The sequence below is a fragment of the Medicago sativa genome, chromosome 6, assembly GCF_051527215.1.
Source record: "Medicago sativa cultivar Bolivia chromosome 6, Bolivia_mono, whole genome shotgun sequence".
Taxonomy (NCBI): domain Eukaryota; kingdom Viridiplantae; phylum Streptophyta; class Magnoliopsida; order Fabales; family Fabaceae; genus Medicago; species Medicago sativa.
Genome location: NC_140754.1, coordinates 5,917,810 through 5,944,369, shown reverse-complemented (window position 1 = coordinate 5,944,369; position 26,560 = coordinate 5,917,810). Strand labels below are relative to the sequence as shown.

The 26,560-nt window shown below is 33.1% G+C and overlaps 2 protein-coding genes and 1 long non-coding RNA gene across 3 annotated transcripts; 2 read left to right on the top strand and 1 right to left on the bottom strand.

Annotated features, from left to right (window-relative positions):
• The first annotated feature begins 1,935 nt into the window (after positions 1 to 1,935).
• On the top strand, positions 1,936 to 3,458 carry LOC146912342 (UPF0481 protein At3g47200-like). Its single transcript, XM_085720429.1, has one exon. The coding sequence runs from the start codon at positions 2,001 to 2,003 to the stop codon at positions 3,285 to 3,287; it is 1,287 nt and encodes a 428-aa protein (XP_085576555.1). The 5' UTR covers positions 1,936 to 2,000; the 3' UTR covers positions 3,288 to 3,458.
• A 6,151-nt stretch (positions 3,459 to 9,609) lies between these two features.
• On the top strand, positions 9,610 to 13,191 carry LOC146912341 (UPF0481 protein At3g47200-like). Its single transcript, XM_085720428.1, has one exon. It carries the CDS (start codon positions 11,844 to 11,846, stop codon positions 13,104 to 13,106), a length of 1,263 nt encoding a protein of 420 aa, XP_085576554.1. The 5' UTR covers positions 9,610 to 11,843; the 3' UTR covers positions 13,107 to 13,191.
• Positions 13,192 to 16,605: 3,414 nt separating this feature from the next.
• Positions 16,606 to 18,148, bottom strand: LOC146912340 (uncharacterized). The gene is made up of 3 exons (XR_015014729.1): positions 17,817 to 18,148; positions 17,680 to 17,728; positions 16,606 to 17,313 (listed from the first exon to the last, which is right to left on the bottom strand). It is a non-coding gene; the product is annotated as an uncharacterized LOC146912340 (long non-coding RNA).
• Between the last annotated feature and the right edge of the window lie 8,412 nt (positions 18,149 to 26,560).

Here is a 26,560-nt window from a genome sequence, read left to right as displayed (position 1 = left end):
TTGTTCCCAAGAGACAAACTCTATACAAACGCTAGATTTGTTGTTGTCTTTCTAAACCCTTGTTTCAGCCCCCTCTATCTCAAGGTTTACACTGATACAATGCATATATTTATAGTAAAAGAATCCTCAATAAAACTGGATCAAATCTAGTCCCGAAAATACGTTTCTGTTTTATTTTCTGCTGTCAAAATCGGCCACCGAATGCTCCAAATCGGCCACCGATTTTTGCCGAACCAATAGACAAAAAAAAAAAAAAAACAGAGTCCAAAATCGGCCACCGTGCTGTGAAAATCGGCCATCGATTTTCTGCTACCAGAATTCCAATTTCTTCAATTTTGAGGCACTTTCACAACACTCTCCATTTGATAAAATAAATGGAAGTACACAATTTGGAGAGAGATAAACACATAAAATAGATATAGCACATTACTCAACAAATGTATATCACCTTATGATATTCTCACTCAAAGGTATTGAAACAATAATACCTACATCTCACACAACAATCTATAAACAACTGCAAATTAAAATAAAGGACAACAGTTAAATTTTAACCATAAAATAATCCTAAGCAAGTACTCTCAACACACTTCTTATATATAATTTTTATTTTTATGTCAAACTTTAGGGGAGTTCTATATTAAATAATGTGCATCTCGCTCTTTAAACTATTTTATAGGAATCATATCCTCTTTAGTGATAACAATGAATCTTATATAATAATATAATAATAATAATGTTAAAACAAATGTGTAACACAACACCAGTTTCCAGTTAGATTCATGTTATATTAATATAGCGAAATATTTTTATTGAGAGTTCTAGTCACAAACTCAAAATTTATAAGTTTGGTTTTAATGTATTTAGATGGTGTCATCAAAATATATAGTCACAACCTCTTACTGCCTTCTCCTTTGGTTATTACTTGCTTCCTGCAAACATGTTACATATGCAGGCAAAAGTAACTTTAACCACATGCAGGAATTGCTGTGAAGTTGCCAGAATTTGGAAGTAGGAAAATAGAAGCTTGATGATACAAAGATTTCAAAGTTGATGGTATAATTTAACCCCACCATTTCCCTTTCAAGAAACTTACAAGCAGCTTACATTGATTAATTTATTATTATCATGGAATTGATTAATTGAAAGTTATTTTTGAAAGTTATATATAGGTCGATTTTAGTCTTGGTCTTTTTATTTATTTATTTATTTAATTTGTCCTTGCCATAAGTAACTTTAACCACATGCAGGAATTGCTGTGAAGTTGCCAGAATTTGGAAGTAGGAAAATAGAAGATTGATGATGCAAAGATTTCTATGTTGATGGTTTAATTTAACACCACTATTTCCCTTTCAAGAAACTTACAAGCAGGTTACATTGATTAATTTATTATTATAATATTGAAAGAGATATATGAGGTTGTTATAGAAAACCTTAATAATGTTGGCTTAATTGACCTTTTATTAATTATGTGAAAAAATATTGATCTATTAATGATGCAGTAAATATACCAACAATTGATTAGTCCAACTGATAAAGAACTTGAACCACTTAATGATAAGATCAAGGGTTCAATTCCTAAGCGTATGGAAAAAAATTCAGTTGACAGAGGAGAACTCATTCTGTGTGTTCTTTAAATTTTCTGACAGAGATTAGTCATTAATAAGCGGTGGAGGATGCTTCTTACAAATATATAGTAAATACGTTCCGGTAAACATCACAAATTTTCTCTTTCTCGCAGAACTTTTTCTCTTGACTATATACATATGATAATTGGTCAAATTAATTGGTCAAAGTCATCAAAAAATTGTACACCACGTGTGAACACCTTGTGGCCGCAAAACCGTACCCTTTTCATATGTCATCGTGTGAAAATAAGAAATATGAAAATCATTTTGAAAATCAAACCATATGATATAAGAAGGATGCGAGGGAGTGTCAAAAGACTTGAAACTTAATTCCAACGACAAAAGCTTTTCATTTTCTTGCTGACTCTCAATATGTCATTCTCCGGCTTGGTGGATGATATCAATGCGATGCTCCACACATCAGAGCCACCTTCAACCGATGACTGTTGCATCTACAAGGTCCCCTCTGCTATTCGCAAACTCAACGAAGACGCATACACCCCCAAAGTCGTTTCTATTGGCTCCTTTCACCACGGTCACCCCCACCCCAACCCCCAGCTCCAAAACATGGAACGTCAGAAACTCATTCACTTCAAAGCTTTTCTCCAACGAACCAACGCAAGTTTAAACAACTTGGTCTGCTACATAGATTCTATCTTATCTGATTTCAAAAGCTGTTATTCCGAAACCCTACCATTTTCTCATGATGAACTTGTTAAGTTAATCTTAATCGATTCCGCTTTTATAATTCAACTTTTTTGGAGATGCTATAATGAAGGGAATCTCTTTAAACCTTGGTTAAATGTTCGTATATTATTAGATTTATTGTTACTTGAAAATCAGCTTCCCTTTTTCGTTATTGAAAAAATTTACATTCTTTCATTGATTTCTACAAACGCTAGTGTTCCTAACACCACAATCCCTTCTTTTCTTCAACTCACTATTTATTATTTTGATTATTACAATAAATCAAAATTGTCTTTTGATAATGGTGATATTACTAGTATATGGCACTTCACTGATCTGCTTAGGATATTTTATTTGCAACATCCTATTGAAAGTCGACCGAGTAGACACCAGATCACGATCGACGAACCGATGATACATCTACCTAGTGCAACTGAGTTGTTAGAAGCTGGAGTTAAGTTTAAAGTGAACACTAAAACTGAGTGTTTACTTGACTTGAGGTTTTCGGGAGGAGTTCTTGAAATTCCTCACTTACAAGTTGACGATTGGACCGAAATTTTGTTTCGGAATATGGTTGCTTTGGAGCAGTGTCATTACCATGATGAGTCTCATATTACTGATTATGTTATTTTTATGGATTACCTTATAAATACTGGTACGGATGTGGATATACTTGTTCGGGGTAATATACTGGAAAATTGGCTTGAAGACAGTGATTCTGCGGCTATCTTGTTTAATGGTCTTGGAAAAAATGTTACAACTTCTTATAATATCAGTTCTAATTTCTCTATTCTTTGCAAAGACTTAAATGCTTATTGTAGGAATCCTTGGAATAAGTTGAAGGCTACTCTGAGGCGTGATTATTGCAAAACTCCTTGGCAAACTGCTGCTTCCATTGCTGGAATCTTACTACTTGTTCTCACTTTACTTCAATCAGTTTGTTCTGTATTGCAAGTAGTACAAGCCTCCTAGTGATTTCTTTCATTGTTGAGTTCATAATTATTGCTATTAGTATTATTATTATTATCAATGTACGTTGTTTGTTTCAATGGTTTCATTATCTTTTGTGTGTTTTGTTAGATTGAAATTGTAATTTCATATAAATAAAGCAACTTGATCATGTTGTATTGTTGTTGAACAAAATGGGTCTGATAGTGTGGATGGCAAAATCTAGGGGTGCTGGTAGAAACTCCAAACTAATGTCGTGTCTCGCATGTGTTTGGTTCCACGGTGATACCAATTGTTTTTGAATGAAATGATTGTGGAATTGATTTAGGTGAAAATTTAGGTGAAAAATGAGTTTAATGTAACGTGATTTATGTTTTAATACCTTAATTGAAAAGTGATTTTTCATTATTCATTTTGTTTGGATAAATTAGATCAAAATTACTTTTGAGTGTGAATTAACAAAAAATAGTTTAAATGATTGAAAAAGAAGAGGAACATCGATAAAATAAGAGAGTGCAGCACTTGAGTAAATGGTAAATTGATCACTGGGTCACATCAATAAAATGTTGAAGGGCTTTTCTTTGGATGCAACCCATACTAACTCCAACCTTGAATCGATTTTGGAACAACAATCACTTAAAATTATTAAGAGTTTCCACGACAAGTTGATTTAGTATATAACTCACGTTTGATCTTATGAACTTAAGTGTCTTCCAACTCACAACCCTAAAAGCACGACATTAATTTTTTTTCTACTTAAAAAAGCAAACTTTTTGATCTATTGCTTGATAAAGATAAATGTGTTGTCAATATGATAGTGGAAGTAGAGGGTGTAAAGTTGGTTAATTGGAGATGGAGACGAAAGTTGTTTCAATGGGAGGAGGAGATGGTGGATGACTGTAGTGGTTTGGTTTTTGGGGGTTGCTAGAGTGGAGGGAGAGGAAGATTGTTTGGAAGTCGGGGAATGAAGCCTACAATCTATTAAGTGAAGTAGACTTGGAAGAAGTAGAGTTGGCCTAATGTATGGAATCCATTAATTCCCTCTACATTGTCGGTGTTAGTTTGGCGGCTTTCCTTAATAAGCTTCATTCTAAGGATAGTCTTAGCAAAAGAGGAGTTTATTTGAACACCCATGTTCTTTGTTTGGGTACGATTGAAACAATAAATCATAGCTTTTTTAGCTGTCCTATTTTATCGGTGGTTTGGAGCGAGACCGTGAATTAGCTTGGTGTCGCGGTTGCTTTTGTGGAAGGTGGGTATGCTCATCTTAATCTGTTTAAAGGGCCGTGTCTGGTAATACGAAGATTAGGGAGAGCCTCGGTGTAATTTGGTTCTCAAACGTCTCTACAGTTTGGAAGGTTAGAAACGATATGACTTTCAATCAAGTCTTTTTAAAGGGCTGTGTCTGGGCGGTTCCTTTTGTCACATCACTATCCGGCTTCAGTTTTTCATCTGAGTGCAGTCTTCTGATCTTGTGCATGGTCTGTTTCTGTGCAGTTTGTGGATAGGGATCTGTTTTTGTTTGTTAAGATATTTGGTTCCGTTATTGTGCAGTATTCATTTTTCTGCTTCAGGGAATGGTTGCTACTGCTTGTGTGGTGCTGGCCATGCCTAGGCTTGATCATCACAATAGTAGTGGATTTTGGCATTGTTTCGTATCTTTCTAGCTGTGTTTTTTGGATTTTGGCTCAGAAAATTCAAAAGGTCCATGGTGATTCTAGTATGATTGCAGGGGCTGTTTCAACTAGTCTGTCAATCTCTGGTGTACTGTTTCGGCGGTTTTTCAGTTTTTTAGATTTGTGTATTGGAGCTGTTCTATTGTGTTTTTTGTAGTATCTGTTGGTTGATCGGTTACCTTTGAGGTTAGGGGTGGTTTGAATCTTTGATTGGTGTTGTGATCCTAGCTTATATTCTAAACCTTGTACACCTTGTGCTTGGTTTAGTGTATTTTAATAAATTCATTATCGATCTAATTTTTGTTTGTCTTGAATTGCTTAGTCTGATTTATAGTTTGATTTTGAACAATGTGTAATTAAATCACAGAAGTTGAATAGTTGATGCCAAGCTAGTCGGGTAGATTCCTTTGAAACTATTGTAGACTTTAGAACTTATATGTGAAAGTGATTAAGTAGGGATAATCATCAACAATGATGCTAGTAGAACTGTAACGAGCGTAAATCACCTCATTTGGAGTGACATTATTTGAATAAAAATTCCTGGTACCTGAATAAATACTCTGATAGTTCATTTTTGTAACAAAATAGATCTTTAAACATTTCGTACTAATGTCGACTTGTTCAAATTCTGCTACACTAGCCCTATAGCGTTGTTATAGAAACGATTTGACAAAACTAGACTAAGCATGTTACATATATCATATATAGCTTTTCACAACCCAGTTGAGGAGAATGGAAAATAAATCATATGTTGAATTCCATAGTATTCCAAATTATCAAATCACAGAATCCATATTACCATAGTCAGTAGCGGTTGGTTTTTTTGGTAGGTTTGGTTCTGCTCTGCAGAATATTGGTTATCTGGTTGTTGTCGGGGCATGCTCAGTCTTAGTCAGCTGATGAGGGGTGTTGAGTTGCTGCAATTTTTATTTGGTCATTTTTGCAGGGTTTGTGTTGTTCTGTTGAGACCGTTTAATTTTGCAGTGGTTTTTCTGTCTCATTAGCGAGGCTGGCTGGAGTGTGTTGTTATCATCTCAGGCTTGGTTGAGCGTTTCCTGGTTTCTCTTGGTTGCACTTTTAGCTTTCAGTAGCATTGGAAAGTGGACGACGTATCCGGATTGGTGTACTTTGCTTAATATGTTTTTGCAAGGTGTGTGTTGTTCTTCTGAGACCAGTTTTGCTGCGTTGTTTGTCACATTAGCGAGGCTGGTTGGAGTGTGTCGTTATCGTCTCAAGCTCGGTTGGGCGTTTCCTGGTTTCGCTCGTCTGTGTTTGTCTCTGCTTCCCTTTTTTATCCAGAAGTCTGAAGCCATTAGTTGGATTGGTAGCATCATCTTGATTTTTAATTTTATTTATCTACCTGATGTAATGATTTATAACAGTCTTATAATTAGTATTCTTATTGGTTTTGGGGGGATTAACTCAAAGTCTCCAAAATCACTAATTACTTTAATGGATTCAATAGTTATGAGTTTTCCTCCTTAATTATACAGATTTAGAAACAAAATCACATCAAAATTATATAAATCTATAGCTTATAATTAAACAAGAGTCCATAAGACTTAGCTCATCTGTCAAGACTAAAGATTAAGTTCATATCCACGAAGACATGATGTAATTGTTCTTTGAGCATTAAGGTTTTCATCGGTCTTTGCAAGTCTCTAAAATCCAAGTCACCTAAGTTAATTTCGATAAATAAAAAAAGGTTAATGTGTTTTTTTTAACATTCATAATGTTTTTTTTGACAAATTTCACATTCATAATGTTGATATCGTTACTTAATCTCTATAAAAAATAAGTCAATAATCTTAAACCATTGTCATGACTTAATTATAGTAATTCCTCTGTTTGATCTTTGATCTCTATAAAAAGGTCATCTTTCATGCTATAAATAATAACTTTTTAGCTCATGAAAACAAAAGGAATTTAAAAACCTCTAATATTGACCCAATAAGTAAGTAATGTACTTAACGCAAACAAAACAATAGATGAATTAAAATGTAGTGCTAATCCGGATAAGTAAGTAATGTGTCTCCCCAAAGTCCGCATGTGAAGAAATTAGGATGCTTATGGACTTTAGTCGAAGAAAGATGACAACTCCTGTTAAAATTGGCTATAGAATCTTGCCATTAGTAAGAGAAGGTGTCATCTCTCCTGCGATTGAAGTCCCTGAACATATCTTCTACTTTTACACCTTTTTCTGCATATATGCATATTATGTTCCTTTGCTCAAACAAGTTAAGGCCATATTTATAAGGGAGATGGATCATCTTGTCTCTTGTGTTTACAATTTGGCTTGAGTCTAGTTTTTTTTGAAGAAGTTGACTTGAGTCTAGTTAATTAGGCTGGGCAGGGCTAGGTACTACATGGTGATGCATTTATGATACGCCGAACTCTATTTCTGCTTGAAAAGTGAAACTTCATTTATATTCTATTTCCAACACTCTCCATCAACCTCAACATTAACAACAATACAAAATGCAATTGTCATGATGCGAGTAAACCAAAGTTGTAAAATTCCTTCAGCCCCTAGGTAGTTCAAAAAAACATGTTTCAGATCCTCAAAGTTGTAAAATTCCTTCAGCATATTCAATCCTTCTGTCAGGAGCGGAAACAATAGTCCTTATTGCATTATGAGAATTGCCTGAGTAATCAAGGATATTCCAAATATTTGAATCGATTTTAGCATAATCCTTGATTGAATAAATGTTGTTAGCATGAGAATATGCATAAAATTACTAATCAAAGAAACAGTTATAATAAACACAATCATACTCTAAGTCCGGTGGTAGAGAGATCATTAGTAACATATAAATTGTTAAAACTTTGAACATGGAATCATCTTCGGTCAAAGAAAATCTATATTTTTTCTTTGACAAAATATATAAAATCATTTCTAAAAGGTTGTGATAATGAATTTAATATATCCTCTTCTGAATGTGACAAATTAAGAAATACACTTAATTTCAAAAATGACCCCAAAAAATGAAAATGAAAAATAAACTTACCTGAACTTATATTGCCTCCAACACCACCACTCCAATCTATGAAGCCTGTGTTTGGTGTACCGGTGGGATTGAAAAAAAAACTCGGTTTGCATAGAAGCTACAATTAGTAGAGTTTGGCTTTTGCTTTAAAATTTGCATTGGGAGATGTGTTTCACCGTGATTCTTGGATGCAAAAGCTATACCAAACACACACGAATATACCCTTTTAAATTAACAGTTTAAAAAAACTATATATTATATAACAATATTTGACTTTAGAACCTGAGAGCGTGCTCTTTTAGGTCTTGTTCCAATTGTGTAAGCTTTAATCTACTTGACTCAAGTTGCTGCACATAAGCCTGTAGAAAAATTAAATTCAATGTGTAAGTTTCATATTTTCATTTTTTACATTCTATTTTCTACAACTTTTGTGTATCTATATGTATATGTATAGGACACAGAAGCAATTTAGCCTTATTGCAACTGATGCACTTTATATATGTAAATGTACTAATAGAATTTAGTTTTGTGATCTTAAAACTTACCCTTATGATAGCAAAATACAATGACATATGCATCATTACCTTATAATTATTTAGTTTATGATACCAATGGTAAGGTGAAAGACAGAGATATATTACCAAATCCTCAGAGAGAAAGAGATATTTAAATAAAATATAATAAACATGGTGGAATGGCTTCATAATATAATTTTTTAGTGCAACAAAATTTGGAGTAAAGAACAAATTTTTAATTTAGATAAATTTCCCTACTTTATGATTACCTTCAAAGAAATAACAACTACATTTTCAATTCTTCCTCTCAAAAAATATATGCATCAAGTAGAATTAGTGCATTTATTTATTTTTCCAAAAGGTACATACTCTTTAGTAATTTAGTTTCAAAAGAACCTGTATGCAAAAATCTTGAAGGTATTTTGAATAAAAAGAAGTCGCTCAAATTGTTCGATCGTGTAGAATATGAGTCAATTTCTTACAAAGTGAATCCACCTCTTATCTTGAAATGTGATTTTATTTAATCTTGATTACACTAAGTTTCTACATCGACCTAATGAGATTACATTTGCTTTAACGTCAAGAAAACTGAATACTCCATCATAAAAAATGAACCCTGAATACTTATGTATTTTTCTCTTAATTTTGACTGTAGCTTCCGTCGTCCTCAATGTGGTTGATAATCTTCATGTGCCCCCTGCTTCAAGAAGCTTTACTTATGTATGCAATTTGTCCTGGTGCACTCAGATTGAGGATCTCATTGCTCCAATTGTTGTGCATGTTATTTGCATAATTTGGTTGGCTAGGAATAGTCATATATATCAGATTTGATAACACTTCTCTGCATTTTCAAAAAGCTACTTCTCTGATCTTTATGAAACTCGATTTTGATTAAATCTGAGGTTCCTGCTAAACTCAGCAAGGCTCCTCAAATTGTTGAGGTCGTCTAAAAAATTCTTAAAAAAAGAATCGTATCTTAATAAATTAAAAATCTATTCATTTTTTCCACGATAGAAATAGATAAAAGATACTCTAACTCAAATTTAAAGGCACGGTCAAATTTAATTCACAACTAGCATTAACAACATAAAAGTTCACTGATGGATCGATCAATCCTCAAAAGAATAAAATCAATAATAATAATAATCATTTCTGCAAAACTTGTATGGATAATAAAAAAAATAAAAAAAAACATGTATGAAAACATCAACTTATGATCAAATTGCGGAGGAGATGTGTTTGTAAAGAATAATTAGGAATTATATTTTTTTTTGACGAAAATTAGGAATTATATAATTTCGGAATTATATAATTTCTTTACCAACTTACTAATGATTAATTGTGTTTATAAAAGGTTTGCTAAAAAAAAATGTGTTTATAAAAGGTAAATAATGATTGAGTCAAAAGAAGAAAACAGTAATTAATATCATAAGATTGGTTAAGGTGAATGAGGTTACATGATTATTAATAAGAATTAAATCTAGTCCATTAAATTTAGATGAAATAGAGGGTGAGGATGTGGAGTAAGTCTTTAGACTTACTCTTGGAGTCAATATACCCCTCCTCTTTGTTACATTCTAGCCCTCTAGAAACAATAACCGCAAGGTTGCTTTAGTTTCTACGGTTTGTGCTTTGTGAAAGTGGACAACAATTGCATTACATCTTCCTTTTTATTTCTCTTTTCTCTTTCATTTTAATTAGTTTTTATGGTTCTTTTTTCTTGGGAGGGAGTTTTTATGGTTCTTGCCAACAAGTATCTTCCTTTTTATATTCTTTGACATAAGTGAACCAAGCAAAGGCAAAGGAAAGGATAAAGATGTTTCTTTCATATTTCGCATGTTGGCTTTTGTCAAATGTTTTACCATTGATCCTATTTATATTGATTGTTCAAGTATCTTAAAAAAACTCAGATGATGTATGGCAAGAGGAAATGATAATATCCTTTAAAGAATGGCTTTATTTGGTTTAAACTTTCAATTTGTTCATGCAGAAAATGATAGATGGAGTTGTGCATTCTTATCAGACGCAACGGTGTCCGAATTCATCCCACACTTTCAATTTTCAGGCCCACTTCTATTGTTTTCTTCAAATGCTATTCTTTACACCTTTTTACTGGCTCACCACACTATTCATGTGTGACACACATATTTTATTCTTTTGTTTGGTCACTAACTTTAGCAATAATGAACCTTATTCTCAGGCCCATTTCTATTGTTTTCTTCTTGAAATGCTATTCTTTACACCTTTTTATTGGCTCACCACACTATTCATATGTGACACACATATTTTATTCTTTTGTTTGGTCATGTGGCTACTAACTTTAGCAATAATGAACCTCTAATCTCAATCTTTTGCTATTTGCCTCAATAAATTAAAATTGACAAATTTATTCAAAACGACTTTAAATTAAACATTAAACTAATAAAAATGGAATTAAAACTTAATTAAAAAGACTCTAAAAATAGTGAATGACTGACTGTCATCAATAAGCGGCGATGGAAGCTTCATACAAATATATAGTAAAAAAATATAGTTAATACGTTGTGGTAAACATCGCAAATTTTCTCTTTCTCACTAGTGACTTTTTTTTTGTGGTATCCGGGGTTCGAACCCCGGAACTTACATATATTATGCATTGTTCTTACCAATTGCGCTAAGCTCACGAAATCTTTCTCTCTGTTGACTATATACATATGATAATTGGTCAAATTAATTGGTCAAAGTCATCAAATAATTGTACAGCACGTGTGAACACCTTGTGGCCGCAAACCGTGCCCTTTTCACATGTCATCGTGTGAAAATAAGAAGGAAAATGTTACATAGACACCATTTATTCCCATACACCCTTGTACACCCCATGCACTAGGAAGAGAGAAGAGGAGATGAAAGAGAAAGTGTGTTTGTGTGGGTCCATGTGGCCACATGTCAGATTTTTGTGTGGATGTCAAGAAGTGTATTGCCACCTAAGATTGTCTATATATCATAACTCAAATAAGAAATATGAAAATCATTTTGAAATCAAACCATACTCCCTCAATCCCAAATTGTATGACGTTTCACACGTATTAAGAAATATAATTAATTTTGTGTGGAAAATAAATAGATATTACGAGTTGTTTTACAAAATTGTCTTTAATAAATGGTATGAGAAAGATAAATTAAAGAATTGAAATAAGAGAGAGTAATAAATAGTTAAAGATACATAATAGAAAAATTAACATTAATGTTTGATTAGTATTGTAAAACGATATGTAATTTGGAACAATTTTTTTTTTCCTTCTAAAGTGAAGTACAATTTGGGACGGGAGGTATGATATAAGAAGGATAAGAGGGAGTGTCAAAAGACTTGAAACATAATACCAACGACCAAGCTTTTCATCTTTTTTTTCACTTACTCTCAATATGTCATTCTCCCGCTTGGTGGATGATATCAAAGCGAAACTCGTCAGAGCAGAGCCACCTTCAACCGGTGACTGTTGCATTTACAAGGTCCCCTCTGTTATTCGCAAACTCAACGAAGAGGCATACACTCCCACTGTCGTTTCCATTGGCCCCTTCCACCACGGTCAACCCCAACACCAAAACATGGAACATCACAAACTCATTTACTTCAAAGATTTTCTCCAACGAACCAACACAAGTTTAAACACCTTGGTCGGCTACATAGATTCTATCTTACCTGATTTTAAACGCTGTTATTCTGAAACCTTACCATTTTCTCATGATGAACTTGTTCAGTTAATCTTAATTGATTCCACTTTTATAATTCAACTTTTTTGGGGATCCAATCGTAATCGACTCCTCTTTAGACCTTGGGTAGATCGTGTTATAAGATTAGATTTATTGTTACTTGAAAATCAGCTTCCCTTTTTCGTTATTGAGAAAATTTACAGTCTTTCATTCAGTTCTACAAATGCTAGTGTTCCTAACACTATGATCCCTTCTTTTCTTAAACTCACTATTAAATATTTTAATTATTTCAATAAATCACAATTGGGTTTTGATAATAATGATATTAGTATAATGCACTTCACTGATCTGATTAGGATATTTCATTTGCAACATCCTAGTGAAAGTCGGCCGAGTAGAGACGAGTTCGAAGAACAGATGATACATCTACCGAGTGCAACTGAATTGTTAGAAGCAGGAGTTAGGTTTCAAGTGAACACTAAAAGTAAATGTTTACTTGACTTGAGGTTTTCAGGAGGAGTTCTTGAAATTCCTCGATTAAGAGTTCAGGATGATACCGAAATTTTGTTTCGGAATATGGTTGCTTTGGAGCAGTGTCATTACCCTGATAAGTCATATATTACTGATTATGTTTCTGTTTTGGATTACCTTATAAATACTGGTATGGATGCTGATATACTTGTTCGGAATGAAATACTGGAAAATTTGCTTGCGGACAGTGATTCTGTGGCTAACTTGTTTAATGGTCTTTGGAAAAATGTTACACAATCTACTATAAGTTCTCATTTCTCTGTTCTTTCCAAAAGCTTAATTGCTTTTTGTAGGAATCCATGGCATAAGTTGAAGGCCACTCTCATGCGTGATTATTGCAATACTCCTTGGCAAACTGCTGCTTCCATTGCTGGAATTTTACTACTTGTTCTCACTTTACTTCAATCAGTTTGTTCTGTCTTGCAAGTCGTACAAGCCTCCTAGTGATTTCTTTCATTGTTGAGTTCATAATTATTGTTATTACTATTATTATCACCAATGTACGTTGTTTGTTTCAATGGTTTCGTTATTTTTTGTGTTGTATTAGATCGAAATTGTAATTTCATATTGTAAATAAAAGAGCAATTTGATCATGTTGTATTGTTGTTGAACAGTCTGATAGTGTGGATGGCAAAATCTAAGGGTGCAGGTAGAAACTCCAAACTAATGTCGTGTCTCGCGTGTGTTTGGTTCCACGGTGATAACAATTGTTTTTGAATGAAATGATTTTGTAGAATTGATTTAGGTGAAAAATGAGTTTAATGTAACGTGATTTATGATTTAATACCTTAATTGAAGTGATTTTTCATTATTCAAGTTGTTTGGATAATTTAGATTAAAATTACTTTTGAGTGTGAATTAACAAAAATTAGTTTAAGTGATTGAAAAAGAAGAGGAACATCGATAAAATAAGAGAGAGCAACACTTGAGTAAATGGTAAATTGATTACTGGGTCACATCAATAAAATGTTGAAGGGCTTATCTTTGGATGCAACCCATACTAACTCCAACCTTGAATCGATTTTGGAACAATAATCACTTAAAAATTTTAAGAGTTTCCACGACAAGTTGATTTAGTACATAACTCATGTTAGATCTTTAGAACTTACGTCAAGTGTCTTCCAACTCACAACCAAAAAAGCACGACATTAATTTTTTTACCATATATCCCTACATTTATGCTCTCACTCTCCATTTTACCTAAAAAAGCAAACTTTTTGATCTATCGCTTGATAAAGATAAATGTGTTGTCGATATGATAGTGGAAGAAGAGGGTGTAAAGTTGTTAAATTGGAGATGGAGACGAAAGTTGTTTCAATGGGAGGAGGAGATGGTGGATGTCTGTAGTGGTTTGGTTTTGGGGGTTGCTAGAGTGGAGGGAGAGAAAGATTGTTTGGAAGTAGGGGGATGGAGCCTACAATCTATTAAGTGCAGTAGACTTGGAAGAAGTAGAGTTGGCCTAAGATGTGTGGAATCCATTAATTCCCTCTATATTGTCGGTATTAGTTTGGCGGCTTTTCCTTGATAGGCTTCATTCTAAGGATAATCTTAGCAAAAGTGGCGTTTATTTGAACTCCTATGTTCTTTGTTTGGGTGGGTGCGGTACGATTGAAACAATAAATCATAGGTTTTTTAGCTGTCCTATTTTATCGGTGGTTTGGAGCGAGACTGTGAATTGGCTTGGTGTCCCGGTTGCTTTTGTGGAAGATGGGTATACTCGTCTTACGTTTTTTAAAGGGCCTGTGTCTGGTATCAGAAATATTATAGAGAGCCTCGGTGTAATTTGGTACTCAAACGTCTCTACAGTTTGGAAGGATAGAAACGATATGACTTTCAATCAAGTCGGATTTAGTTGGGAAAAGGTGGTGGAGGAGGCAAAGATTTTAGCATGGAGTATTCTTACATCAAGGACTAAAGGGTTTAATTACTCTTTAACCGAGTGGCTGTTGATAGTGCAGTCTTCAGTTTAGGTGCTGGGTATTAGTGTTCAGGTGCCGGGTGGTTCCTTTGTCATATCATTATTGGGCTTCAGTTTTTTATCTGTCAGTGCAGTCTTCTGATCTTGTGCAGGGTCTGGTGTGTCCGTTTCTGTGCGATTTGTGCATCGGGATCTGTTTTTGTTTGTTAAGACATCGGGGTCTGGTTCCGTTATGGTGCAGCATTTATTTTTCTTCTTCTGTGAGTGGTTGCTATTGTTTGTGTGGTGCTGGCCAGGTTTATCATTTTATTCTCAATAGTTTAGGCTTGATCATCACAACAGAAGTGGATTTTGGCATTGTTTAGCATCTTTCTAGCTGTGTAATTTCGTTATCCATAGAATTTTTGTTTGTCCTGAAATGCTTAGTCTGATTTATAGTTTGATTTTGAACAATGTGTAATTAAATCACAGAAGTTGAATAGTTGATGCCAAGCTAGTCGGGTAGATTCCTTTGAAACTATTGTAGACTTTAGAACTTATATGTGAAAGTGATTAAGTAGGGATAATCATCAACAATGATGCTAGTAGAACTGTAACGAGCGTAAATCACCTCATTTGGAGTGACATTATTTGAATAAAAATTCCTGGTACCTGAATAAATACTCTGATAGTTCATTTTTGTAACAAAATAGATCTTTAAACATTTCGTACTAATGTCGACTTGTTCAAATTCTGCTACACTAGCCCTATAGCGTTGTTATAGAAGCGATTTGACAAAACTAGACTAAGCATGTTACATATATCATATATAGCTTTTCACAACCCAGTTGAGGAGAATGGAAAATAAATCATATGTTGAATTCCATAGTATTCTAAATTATCAAATCACAGAATCCATATTACCATAGTCAGTAGCGGTTGGTTTTTTCGGTAGGTTTGGTTCTGCTCTGCAGAATATTGGTTATCTGGTTGTTGTCGGGGCATGCTCAGTCTTAGTCAGCTGATGAGGGGTGTTGAGTTGCTGCAATTTTTATTTGGTCATTTTTGCAGGGTTTGTGTTGTTCTGTTGAGACCGTTTAATTTTGCAGTGGTTTTTCTGTCTCATTAGCGAGGCTGGCTGGAGTGTGTTGTTATCATCTCAAGCTTGGTTGAGCGTTTCCTGGTTTCTCTTGGTTGCACTTTTAGCTTTCAGTAGCATTGGAAAGTGGACGACGTATCCGGATTGGTGTACTTTGCTTAATATGTTTTTGCAGGGTGTGTGTTGTTCTTCTGAGACCAGTTTTGCTGCGTTGTTTGTCACATTAGCGAGGCTGGTTGGAGTGTGTCGTTATCGTCTCAAGCTCGGTTGGGCGTTTCCTGGTTTCGCTCGTCTGTGTTTGTCTCTGCTTCCCTTTTTTATCCAGAAGTCTGAAGCCATTAGTTGGATTGGTAGCATCATCTTGATTTTTAATTTTATTTATCTACCTGATGTAATGATTTATAACAGTCTTATAATTAGTATTCTTATTGGTTTTGGGGGGATTAACTCAAAGTCTCCAAAATCACTAATTACTTTAATGGATTCAATAGTTATGAGTTTTCCTCCTTAATTATACAGATTTAGAAACAAAATCACATCAAAATTATATAAATCTATAGCTTATAATTAAACAAGAGTCCATAAGACTTAGCTCATCTGTCAAGACTAAAGATTAAGTTCATATCCACGAAGACATGATGTAATTGTTCTTTGAGCATTAAGGTTTTCATCGGTCTTTGCAAGTCTCTAAAATCCAAGTCACCTAAGTTAATTTCGATAAATAAAAAAAGGTTAATGAGTTTTTTTTAACATTCATAATGTTTTTTTTGACAAATTTCACATTCATAATGTTGATATCGTTACTTAATCTCTATAAAAAATAAGTCAATAATCTTAAACCATTGTCATGACTTAATTATAGTAATTCCTCTGTTTGATCTCTATAAAAAGGTCATCTTTCATGCTATAAATAATAACTTTTTAGCTCATGAAAACAAAAGGAATTTAAAAACCTCTAATATTGACCCAATAAGTAAGTAATGTACTTAACGCAAACAAAACAATAGATGAATTAAAATGTAGTGCTAGTTGCTAATCAATGTCTCCCCAAAGTCCGCATGTGAAGAAATTAGGATGCTTATGGACTTCAGTCGAAGAAAGATGACAACTCCTGTTAAAATTGGCTATAGAATCTTGCCATTAGTAAGAGAAGGTGTCATCTCTCCTGCGATTGAAGTCCCTGAACATATCTTCTACTTTTACACCTTTTTCTGCATATATGCATATTATGTTCCTTTGCTCAAACAAGTTAAGGCCATATTTATAAGGGAGATGGATCATCTTGTCTCTTGTGTTTACAATTTGGCTTGAGTCTAGTTTTTTTTGAAGAAGTTGACTTGAGTCTAGTTAATTAGGCTGGGCAGGGCTAGGTACTACATGGTGATGCATTTATGATACGCCGAACTCTATTTCTGCTTGAAAAGTGAAACTTCATTTATATTATATTTCCAACACTCTCCATCAACCTCAACATTAACAACAATACAAAATGCAATTGTCATGATGCGAGTAAACCAAAGTTGTAAAATTCCTTCAGCCCCTAGGTAGTTCAAAAAAACATGTTTCAGATCCTCAAAGTTGTAAAATTCCTTCAGCATATTCAATCCTTCTATCAGGAGCGGAAACAATAGTCCTTATTGCATTGTGAGAATTGCCTGAGTGATCAAGGATATTCCAAATATTTGAATCGATTTTAGCATAATCCTTGATTGAATAAATGTTGTTAGCATGAGAGAATATGCATAAAATTACTAATCGAAGAAACAGTTATAATAAACAAAATCATACTCTAAGTCCGGTTGGTAGAGAGATCATCAGTAACATATAAATTGTTAAAACTTTGAACATGGAATCATCTTCAGTCAAAGAAATTCTATATTTTTTTTTGACAAAATATATAAAATCATTTCTAAAAGGTTGTGATAATGAATTTAATATATCCTCTTCTGAATGTGACAAATTAAGAAATACACTTAATTTCAAAAATGACCCCAAAAAATGAAAATGAAAAATAAACTTACCTGAACTTATATTGCCTCCAACACCACCACTCCAATCTATGAATATACCCTTTTAAATTAACAGTTATGTACTAATCAGTAAAAATAATAATAATAAAAAAAACTATATATTATATAACAATATTTGACTTTTGAACCTGAGAGCGTGCTCTTTTAGGTCTTGTTCCAATTGTGTAAGCTTTAATCTACTTGACTCAAGTTGCTGCACATAAGCCTGTAGAAAAATTAAATTCAATGTGTAAGTTTCATATTTTCATTTTTTACATTCTATTTTCTACAACTTTTGTGTATCTATATGTATATGTATAGGACACAGAAGCAATTTAGCCTTATTGCAACTGATACACTTTATATATGTAAATGTACTAATAGAATTTAGTTTTGTGATCTTAAAACATACCCTTATGATAGCAAAATACAATGACATATGCATCATTACCTTATAATTATTTAGTTTATGATACCAATGGTAAGGTGAGAGACAGAGATATATTACCAAATCCTCAGAGAGAAAGAGATATTTAAATAAAATATAATAAACATGGTGGCATGGCTTCATAATATAATTTTTTAGTGCAACAAAATTTGGAGTAAAGAACAAATTTTTAATTTAGATAAATTTCCCTACTTTACGATTACCTTCAAGAAATAACAACTACATTTTCAACTCTTCCTCTCAAAAAAATATATGCATCAAGTAGAATTAGTGCATTTATTTATTTTTCCAAAAGGTACATACTCTTTAGTAATTTAGTTTCAAAAGAACCTGTTGTTTTTGGATTTTCAAACTGTTGTATTTGAATTTCCAAATTTTATTATCTACCGAAGTTGTTACTAGGTTGAGTCACGACCAGGTCGCTCTCTTTAAGACGTTTCGTGGCACTACCCAAAATTGTGCAAGGTAGACTATCAACCACGCCGCCTCCAGGATAAAACAAGCCCAGCTACAACTGTTCGATTAACTACTGCACTGTAGAAAATCGTTCGAGAATTACACCTTTAAATATGGTACTAAGACCACTCTTTAATACTGAAACCACTTTAATATGGTATTATTACCATTCTATTATGGTGCTAAGACCACTCAAATATGGTGTTTCCACCATTCTAACTTTTAAGTTCTCCAAACTTTCAATATGGTACTACGACCACTCAAATATGGTGATACCACCATTTCTCCTCAAATAGAAAAATATTTAAATAATTTATATACTGTTAAGATCATTCATAATTCCGACGGGACATTATTATTACGAAAGGGACTATGATCTTAATAGTACTCTTTATTCCGAAGGGACATATATTATCGAAAGGGACTATGAACTTAAGACCATTCGTAATTCCGAAGGGACATTAAACCGAAAAGGGACTATGGTCTTAAGAACACTCTTAAAAATATGGTTCAATCGATTGATCGAAGCCACTCGATACGGTACGTAACCGCTCTATTTGAAACCAAAAGGGACAGAAAGGAGTAGAAGCAGAAGAAACTTGTTAACACAAGTCGGAGGGAGAAGAGAAGAAAAGAATTCCCGACAACTCAATGAAATTCTTTTCGGTGTGTGGAATGCACTATGTGAGTTCTCTATTTATAGGGAAAACTCACAACTAATAAGTGAGAAACTTTGGGAACAAGTAATATGAGAAACTTTGGGAACAAGTAACATATTACTTTGTGATTAAGTAATTCACATATTAGATCTAGTACAAAAATATCTTAATTGAGTACCAAAATATATTAAATTTAGTACAAAAATATATTATATTATGTACCAAAATATTTTAGCAAAACTTGGGGACTAAGAAAGCACTTTCTAATAATGATTAAATTAATTATTTAATTTATCATTTCCAAATAATAAAATATATATCAATATATATTTTTTCTCTAGTGCTTATGTACCCCCATTAATTAGAGGTACACCCCCACTATATAAACACTACTAATGTGTGTGTTCCATCCGATGTGGGACTTCCACTTTTTTCAATTCACACAACACTAGTTCTACCCAACATGGGAATTTATGTTTAGTCTTTTTACTCAATTTCCACACATGTTCCAACAATCCCCCACTTGAATTTAAAAAATGGTTTCATAAATAACGTCAAAGACGTCTCCATAAGATTTGCTAGTAAACAAAGGTGTCGCCTACAACTTGAACCTTTGCATAGCGAGTAAAATTCTGATTAACAAGAGTTTCTTACAGCATTGAACTCTATCTCAGACATAGAACCCACACACAAACCTTTTCATAAGGTGTATTCTAAAAGCCCGTGCGTTTATGGCCTTGCACGTGTATCCTGGTTTTAACGAACGCTCTAGGTATTCTGCCCCGAATCCCATAGGAACCGGCCCTTAGTTCCACATTCGTATAGGTGAGTCTATCAGGAGTACTCCTGTAGCTATGTACTCCACTCCAAATAGAGTATAGATCTCATTAAGAGTTTCTATTATCTCATCCTTCTATCGCTGCAGGAATCATGCTTTCTTACTTTTATCATAGCATGTTCTATCACTTGTGACTCGTTATTACCCATTGAACCTATTTCTTGGGATCTCCAGTCATGTAGGTCGGGTTACCATCACTTGTGACCTTTGGGCATTAGTCCCATCCTATTGGATGTGTTTAGGACTTTCTTTCTAGTAATTCCTTTCGTCAAAGGATTGACTAATTCTTTATCAGTACGTACATGATCTACTTTAACCGTTCCTTTTGAGAGTAGCTAGCTCTCTATTTCTCTATGTGTTCGTGCCTTAATAATCGTCTCTTACCATTGTGGTAACGATTCTCAATTTTGTAATAGCTGCAGACTATCACAATGATTTAACACTTCTGGAAACGGTTTTATCCACTAAGGGATCTCAATTAGCAAGCATCTTGTCAACTTGCTTCTCAACTAGTTTTCTCTAGTGTTCTCATCTCAGATTAATTTCATAGTGGACTGAGTCAATATCATTTGTTTTAACAAACAACTCCTCTAGTGATGCTCAATATACAAACACTAGTAGCTAAATAATCATCTGAAAGATGTTCTATTTTATATCTTGTACCATTTAAGTACAATAGGTTACTCCTAGTGAAGTAATCCTAGAGTCATAGTCTTCTCAAGGCACCTCATGACTCTTTCTATAGCATGGCAATGCTTCTCATCCGTCTACTAGTAAACTTGCACAAGAGTTTCACGACATTAGCAATGTCGGGTCTAATACATTCAGTGGCTTACCTAAGGACTGCCAATGATGCTCGCATATTCTGTTTGTTTAACTCCATCTCAAGTGTTCTTACACTTTGATCATAATATATGATTGCAAGTTTACGGTGAAATAATAATATTTCCTTAAGAACTTCTCAACTTTGTGAGATTTATCAAAAAAATTCTTTTTTCTGATCTAGTAATCCTGAAACCAAGAATTACTTCAATTTTGTCTAGGTCTTTCTTATCAATGTTGTTGATAAACAATGATTTCACATAATTCATAACATGAATCTCTAAATCAAATATGAGCAAGTCGTCTTTATAGAGACTTATGATCGTGCAAATATTATTTGTCACTTTCATTCACTTTATACTCATTCGATAGCATTAGAATGTCAAATTTTTCATGCCATTCCTCAGGAGTTTATTTTAGACCATACAAATAATTATCTAACTTACAGACCTTGTTTTCTTGTCCATGAATCGCAAAACTTTCAGGTTATTTTATATAGATTTCTTCTTCTAGTTCACCATAAAAAGAGGCAACTTTCACATCCATTTGGAGTACTATCGAGTTATGAACGGCGGCTAAAGGGACTAGTACTCTTATGGATATGATTTTCGTGACTGGTGAATGAATGTCGAAGAAGTCTATATATTTCTGTTTGTCTAAAACCTTTGACTACAAGGAGAGTCTTGTATTCATCAACCGTTCCATCAGGTTTTAGTTCCTTTTTCCAAAATCCAAATACAACCGATTAGTTTGCAACTATGAGGCAAGTCAACAAAGTGTCATGTTTTGTTAGACTCTAGAAAATCCATTTCATCGTTTATTGCTTCTTGCCAAAATTCAACATCCAATGAGGATATGTCTTATTTAAGGCTTAATGGATCTTCTTCCAATGTATAAACCAAGTTCATACTCTTTAGCAATTCTAGCTTTCTTTCCTCCTTGAGGTTCTATAACATCTCATATGATGTTTTCATAACTATTTCTAATTACATGAATGTGATTAGATATAGTGCCCCCACTATTCTTTAATTTACAGGGGTACTTACTTCATAGAAATCAACATCTTTTTAATTCTATGATCACTTTAACATTTAGGTCCTAAAACCTATATGCTTCGTTATTTATAACATACCTAATGAATACACATTCATAGGCTCTACTAGTGAGTTTAACTCTCTTGGGGTCCTTAAGCCAAATATAGTCCGGACAATCCCAAGTTCAAAAATAAGACAAGTTGGATTGTCTTTTCTTCAAAAATTTCTTAATTGGAATTTTTGTTCTTAGACTTGGGTACTTTATAAATTTCAATTTTCGTTATAAAAATTGAACATTCAAGCATATCAATTTTATTTTCCAAAATTCACAGTCATCAATAAATATGATAAAAACATTATTTTATCATTTCTAATTTATGTGTCATCAAATTAACACATATCATAATTTATTATGTTTAGAGATTCAATTCTCTAAATTCTGATTTATATGAACTTTTGGTTCATATATCTTGACTGCAATAAATAAAATTGTCTAATTATATAACGTTGGAATTAAGTCCAAGTTACTCAAAAATTAAATTCTTGTTCATGATCAATTTTGATATGTCAAATATTAAAATCACACAACTAATAAAATAGAAGAATTTAATTTTTAATGTACCATCAAGGTGCAATCTTTTTCCACAAGAATGCATGGTACACAAGTTTCTCTTTAAGTCTGAGTCAACTCAGTCTTATTCAATAGAAATCTGAAATTCAGATTCTTTTCAATATTTAGAGCATCCAACATGTCTAGATATCCAGTATGCCATTAAATTTATGGCAATTCTTGTTATTGTTTTAAAATAACACGTAAGGGACATTAAGTTTTATATAAAAATAAAACTTTATCATTTTCCATTCTTTGTTACTATTTTTGTAACAAATGGAACTAAATTATTTTTTTCTTGTTTTTGTAACAAAAAATACGCGACGCTCGTATTATGAGCTCCAAACGTTTTTTTTCTCATGTTTTGTAACAATCAAAACTTGTTTGGTTCTGTAACTAATAATTTGTTTTGTAACAAATTATTGTTTTCATCAAATAAAATTTTATTGTTGTTGATTGAAACAACAATCACTTCATCGTTTCAGTCGAAAGATGTAAATCTATAGCTTGATTTATCCTTAATCTTAACCTCAATAAGTAACTTCTCCGGTAGACATAGCATATCGAAACGTCTTAAAATTGTTGTTTTTGGATTTTCAAACTGTTGTATTTGAATTTCCAAATTTTATTATCTACCGAAGTTGTTACTAGGTTGAGTCACGACCAGGTCGCTCTCTTTAAGACGTTTCGTGGCACTACCCAAAATTGTGCAAGGTAGACTATCAACCACGCCGCCTCCAGGATAAAACAAGCCCAGCTACAACTGTTCGATTAACTACTGCACTGTAGAAAATCGTTCGAGAATTACACCTTTAAATATGGTACTAAGACCACTCTTTAATACTGAAACCACTTTAATATGGTATTATTACCATTCTATTATGGTGCTAAGACCACTCAAATATGGTGTTTCCACCATTCTAACTTTTAAGTTCTCCAAACTTTCAATATGGTACTACGACCACTCAAATATGGTGATACCACCATTTCTCCTCAAATAGAAAAATATTTAAATAATTTATATACTGTTAAGATCATTCATAATTCCGACGGGACATTATTATTACGAAAGGGACTATGATCTTAATAGTACTCTTTATTCCGAAGGGCTATGAGCTTAAGACCATTCTTAATTCCGAAGGGACATTAAACCGAAAAGGGACTATGGTCTTAAGAACACTCTTAAAAATATGGTTCAATCGATTGATCGAAGCCACTCGATACGGTACGTAACCGCTCTATTTGAAACCGAAAGGGACAGAAAGGAGTAGAAGCAGAAGAAACTTGTTAACACAAGTCGGAGGGAGAAGAGAAGAAAAGAATTCCCGACAACTCAATGAAATTCTTTTCGGTGTGTGGAATGCACTATGTGAGTTCTCTATTTATAGGGAAAACTCACAACTAATAAGTGAGAAACTTTGGGAACAAGTAATATGAGAAACTTTGGGAACAAGTAACATATTACTTTGTGATTAAGTAATTCACATATTAGATCTAGTACAAAAATATCTTAATTGAGTACCAAAATATATTAAATTTAGTACAAAAATATATTATATTATGTACCAAAATATTTTAGCAAAACTTGGGGACTAAGAAAGCACTTTCTAATAATGATTAAATTAATTATTTAATTTATCATTTCCAAATAATAAAATATATATCAATATATATTTTTTCTCTAGTGCTTATGTACCCCCATTAATTAGAGGTACACCCCCACTATATAAACACTACTAATGTGTGTGTTCCATCCGATGTGGGACTTCCACTTTTTTCAATTCACACAACACTAGTTCTACCCAACATGGGAATTTATGTTTAGTCTTTTTACTCAATTTCCACACATGTTCCAACAGAACCTGTATGCAAAAATCTTGAAGGTATTTTGAATAAAAAGAAGTCGCTTAAATTGTTCGATCGTGTAGACTATGAGTCAATTTCTTACAAAGTGAATCCACCTCTTATCTTGAAATGTGATTTTATTTAATCATGATTACACTAAGTTTCTACATCGACCTAATGACATTACATTTGCTTTAACGTCAAGAAAACTGAATACTCCATCATAGAAAATGAACCCTGAATACTTATGTATTTTTCTCTTAATTTTGACTGTAGTTTCCGTCGTCCTCAATGTGGTTGATAATCTTCATGTGCCCCCTGCTTGAAGAAGCTTTACTTATGTATGCTTATCTATCTTATCCTATTGTCATGTGACAGTAGTTACTCCTCTCTTTATGAAACTCGATTTTGATTAAATCTGAGGTTCTTGCTAAACTCAGCAAGGCTCCTCAAATTGTTGAGGTCATGTGGTTCTATTTGCAGAGAGTTTAGAGCTGATAACTCGGGTTGTTTTGCTTTAAACTAATCTTCATTATATGTTATATCTTCAAAATTAAATAATAAATGCATGGACTTAAGAAATATTTATCAAATATATCTTCTGTATGAGGCAAAAGTGACTGATAGAAAAAATTGTGATATTCATCCATTTATTTCTAGTTATACATTAGAAGAACTGGAAAATACAAATATTTCTTGCTACAGCTCTACATTGACTCATCAAATTTTAATGACCAACCTAAAAGTATATGATTTATAAATCAATAGAAATGTTCCATTGATATAACTCTTTCTCTGGCACACTCAAATCAATAGTCACCAATCCTGATTCTTCCTCATAACTGAATTCCACCTCTCCTGAATCACCAATTTTCACCCAATCATCTATAAAGTCACTGCATAATTATTCAATTAAACCATAAAAATTGTAAATATTAACGATTTTGTTTCAGCTTAGTGTTATGTATAATTCATGTCTTACTATGGAGCAGATACCATTCTCTGGATGACTCATAAGCCTTGATATTCCACCGCAGCGACTATGTCCAGCAACGAAGATGTTCTCCACATGAAAAGTGTAATTAAGCCTATAATTTAACCCCACCATTTCCCTTTCAAGAAACTTAGAAGCAGCTTACATTGATTAATTTATTATTATAATATTGAAAGTTCCACTTGTTCATCCGTTTCGATTGAAGATATTGGAATGAGACAGCTTCTTATTGAATGGTCAATGGAAGATATTGGAAAGACTGACTTGTTCCTCGTGGGATCAATATTTGATTTCATTCAGTTGAAAAAAATAAATGATAATTTCTATTGAAATTGGTTATACAAATACACAATTTGTAATAGAAGGTGTTATCTCTCCTACGACCGAAGTTCCTAAGCATTTCTTCAATATATAAACATTTTGATGCATATATGCATATTATGTTCCTTTGCTCAAATTAAAGAAGTCAAGGCCATATCATCTAGTCTCTTGTGTTTACAATTTGACTTGAGTCTAGTTAATTAGCTTGGGCAGGTAGGTAGTATATGGTGACGCACTTACCCAAACACCTTGACATATCAATAATTTGTTTATAATTAATTACAGTTTCAAGTTAATATTATTTTAATAAATTTATTAATACAAGAATAAGGATACTCAAAACCCATTGCAATAAGAGTTTTCATACTTTTTGAAAACATTATTGTAAACCTTCTTTGTTTTTTAATTTACTCACGCACGTTACAAAACCTTAATAATGTTGGCTTAATTCAACTTTTATTAATTTTGTTAAAAAAAAGTTGTTGATCTATTAATGATGTACGTAGTAAATATATCAACTATTGATTAGTTCAAGTGATAAAGAAATTGAGCCACTTAATGATATAGTAAGGGGTTTGATTCCTAACTCATACGTATGGAAAAAATTCAGTGTAGAAGGGAGAACTCATTCTGTGTCCCAAAAATTTTCCGATAAAGATTAGTCATTGATAAGTGATAGACGTTTGACAAGTGTACCAAATACTATCGAAGTAGTAAAAATATCGTTCCCACAAGGACTGATTTTAATCTCAATAATTCAATCACGTTGTAAAATAGGATGTATAAAAGTTCTTTTGATTTGCCACTAGGCAGTTGATTGGTTTGATTGCATAAAAGTAACGACAGAAAATAAAGTTGGTTTTTAA

Excerpts from the sequence above, each read along its gene's own strand:
- LOC146912342 (XM_085720429.1), top strand. The coding sequence starts at position 2,001 with ATGTCATTCTCCGGCTTGGTGGATGATATCAATGCGATGCTCCACACA.
- LOC146912341 (XM_085720428.1), top strand. The coding sequence starts at position 11,844 with ATGTCATTCTCCCGCTTGGTGGATGATATCAAAGCGAAACTCGTCAGA.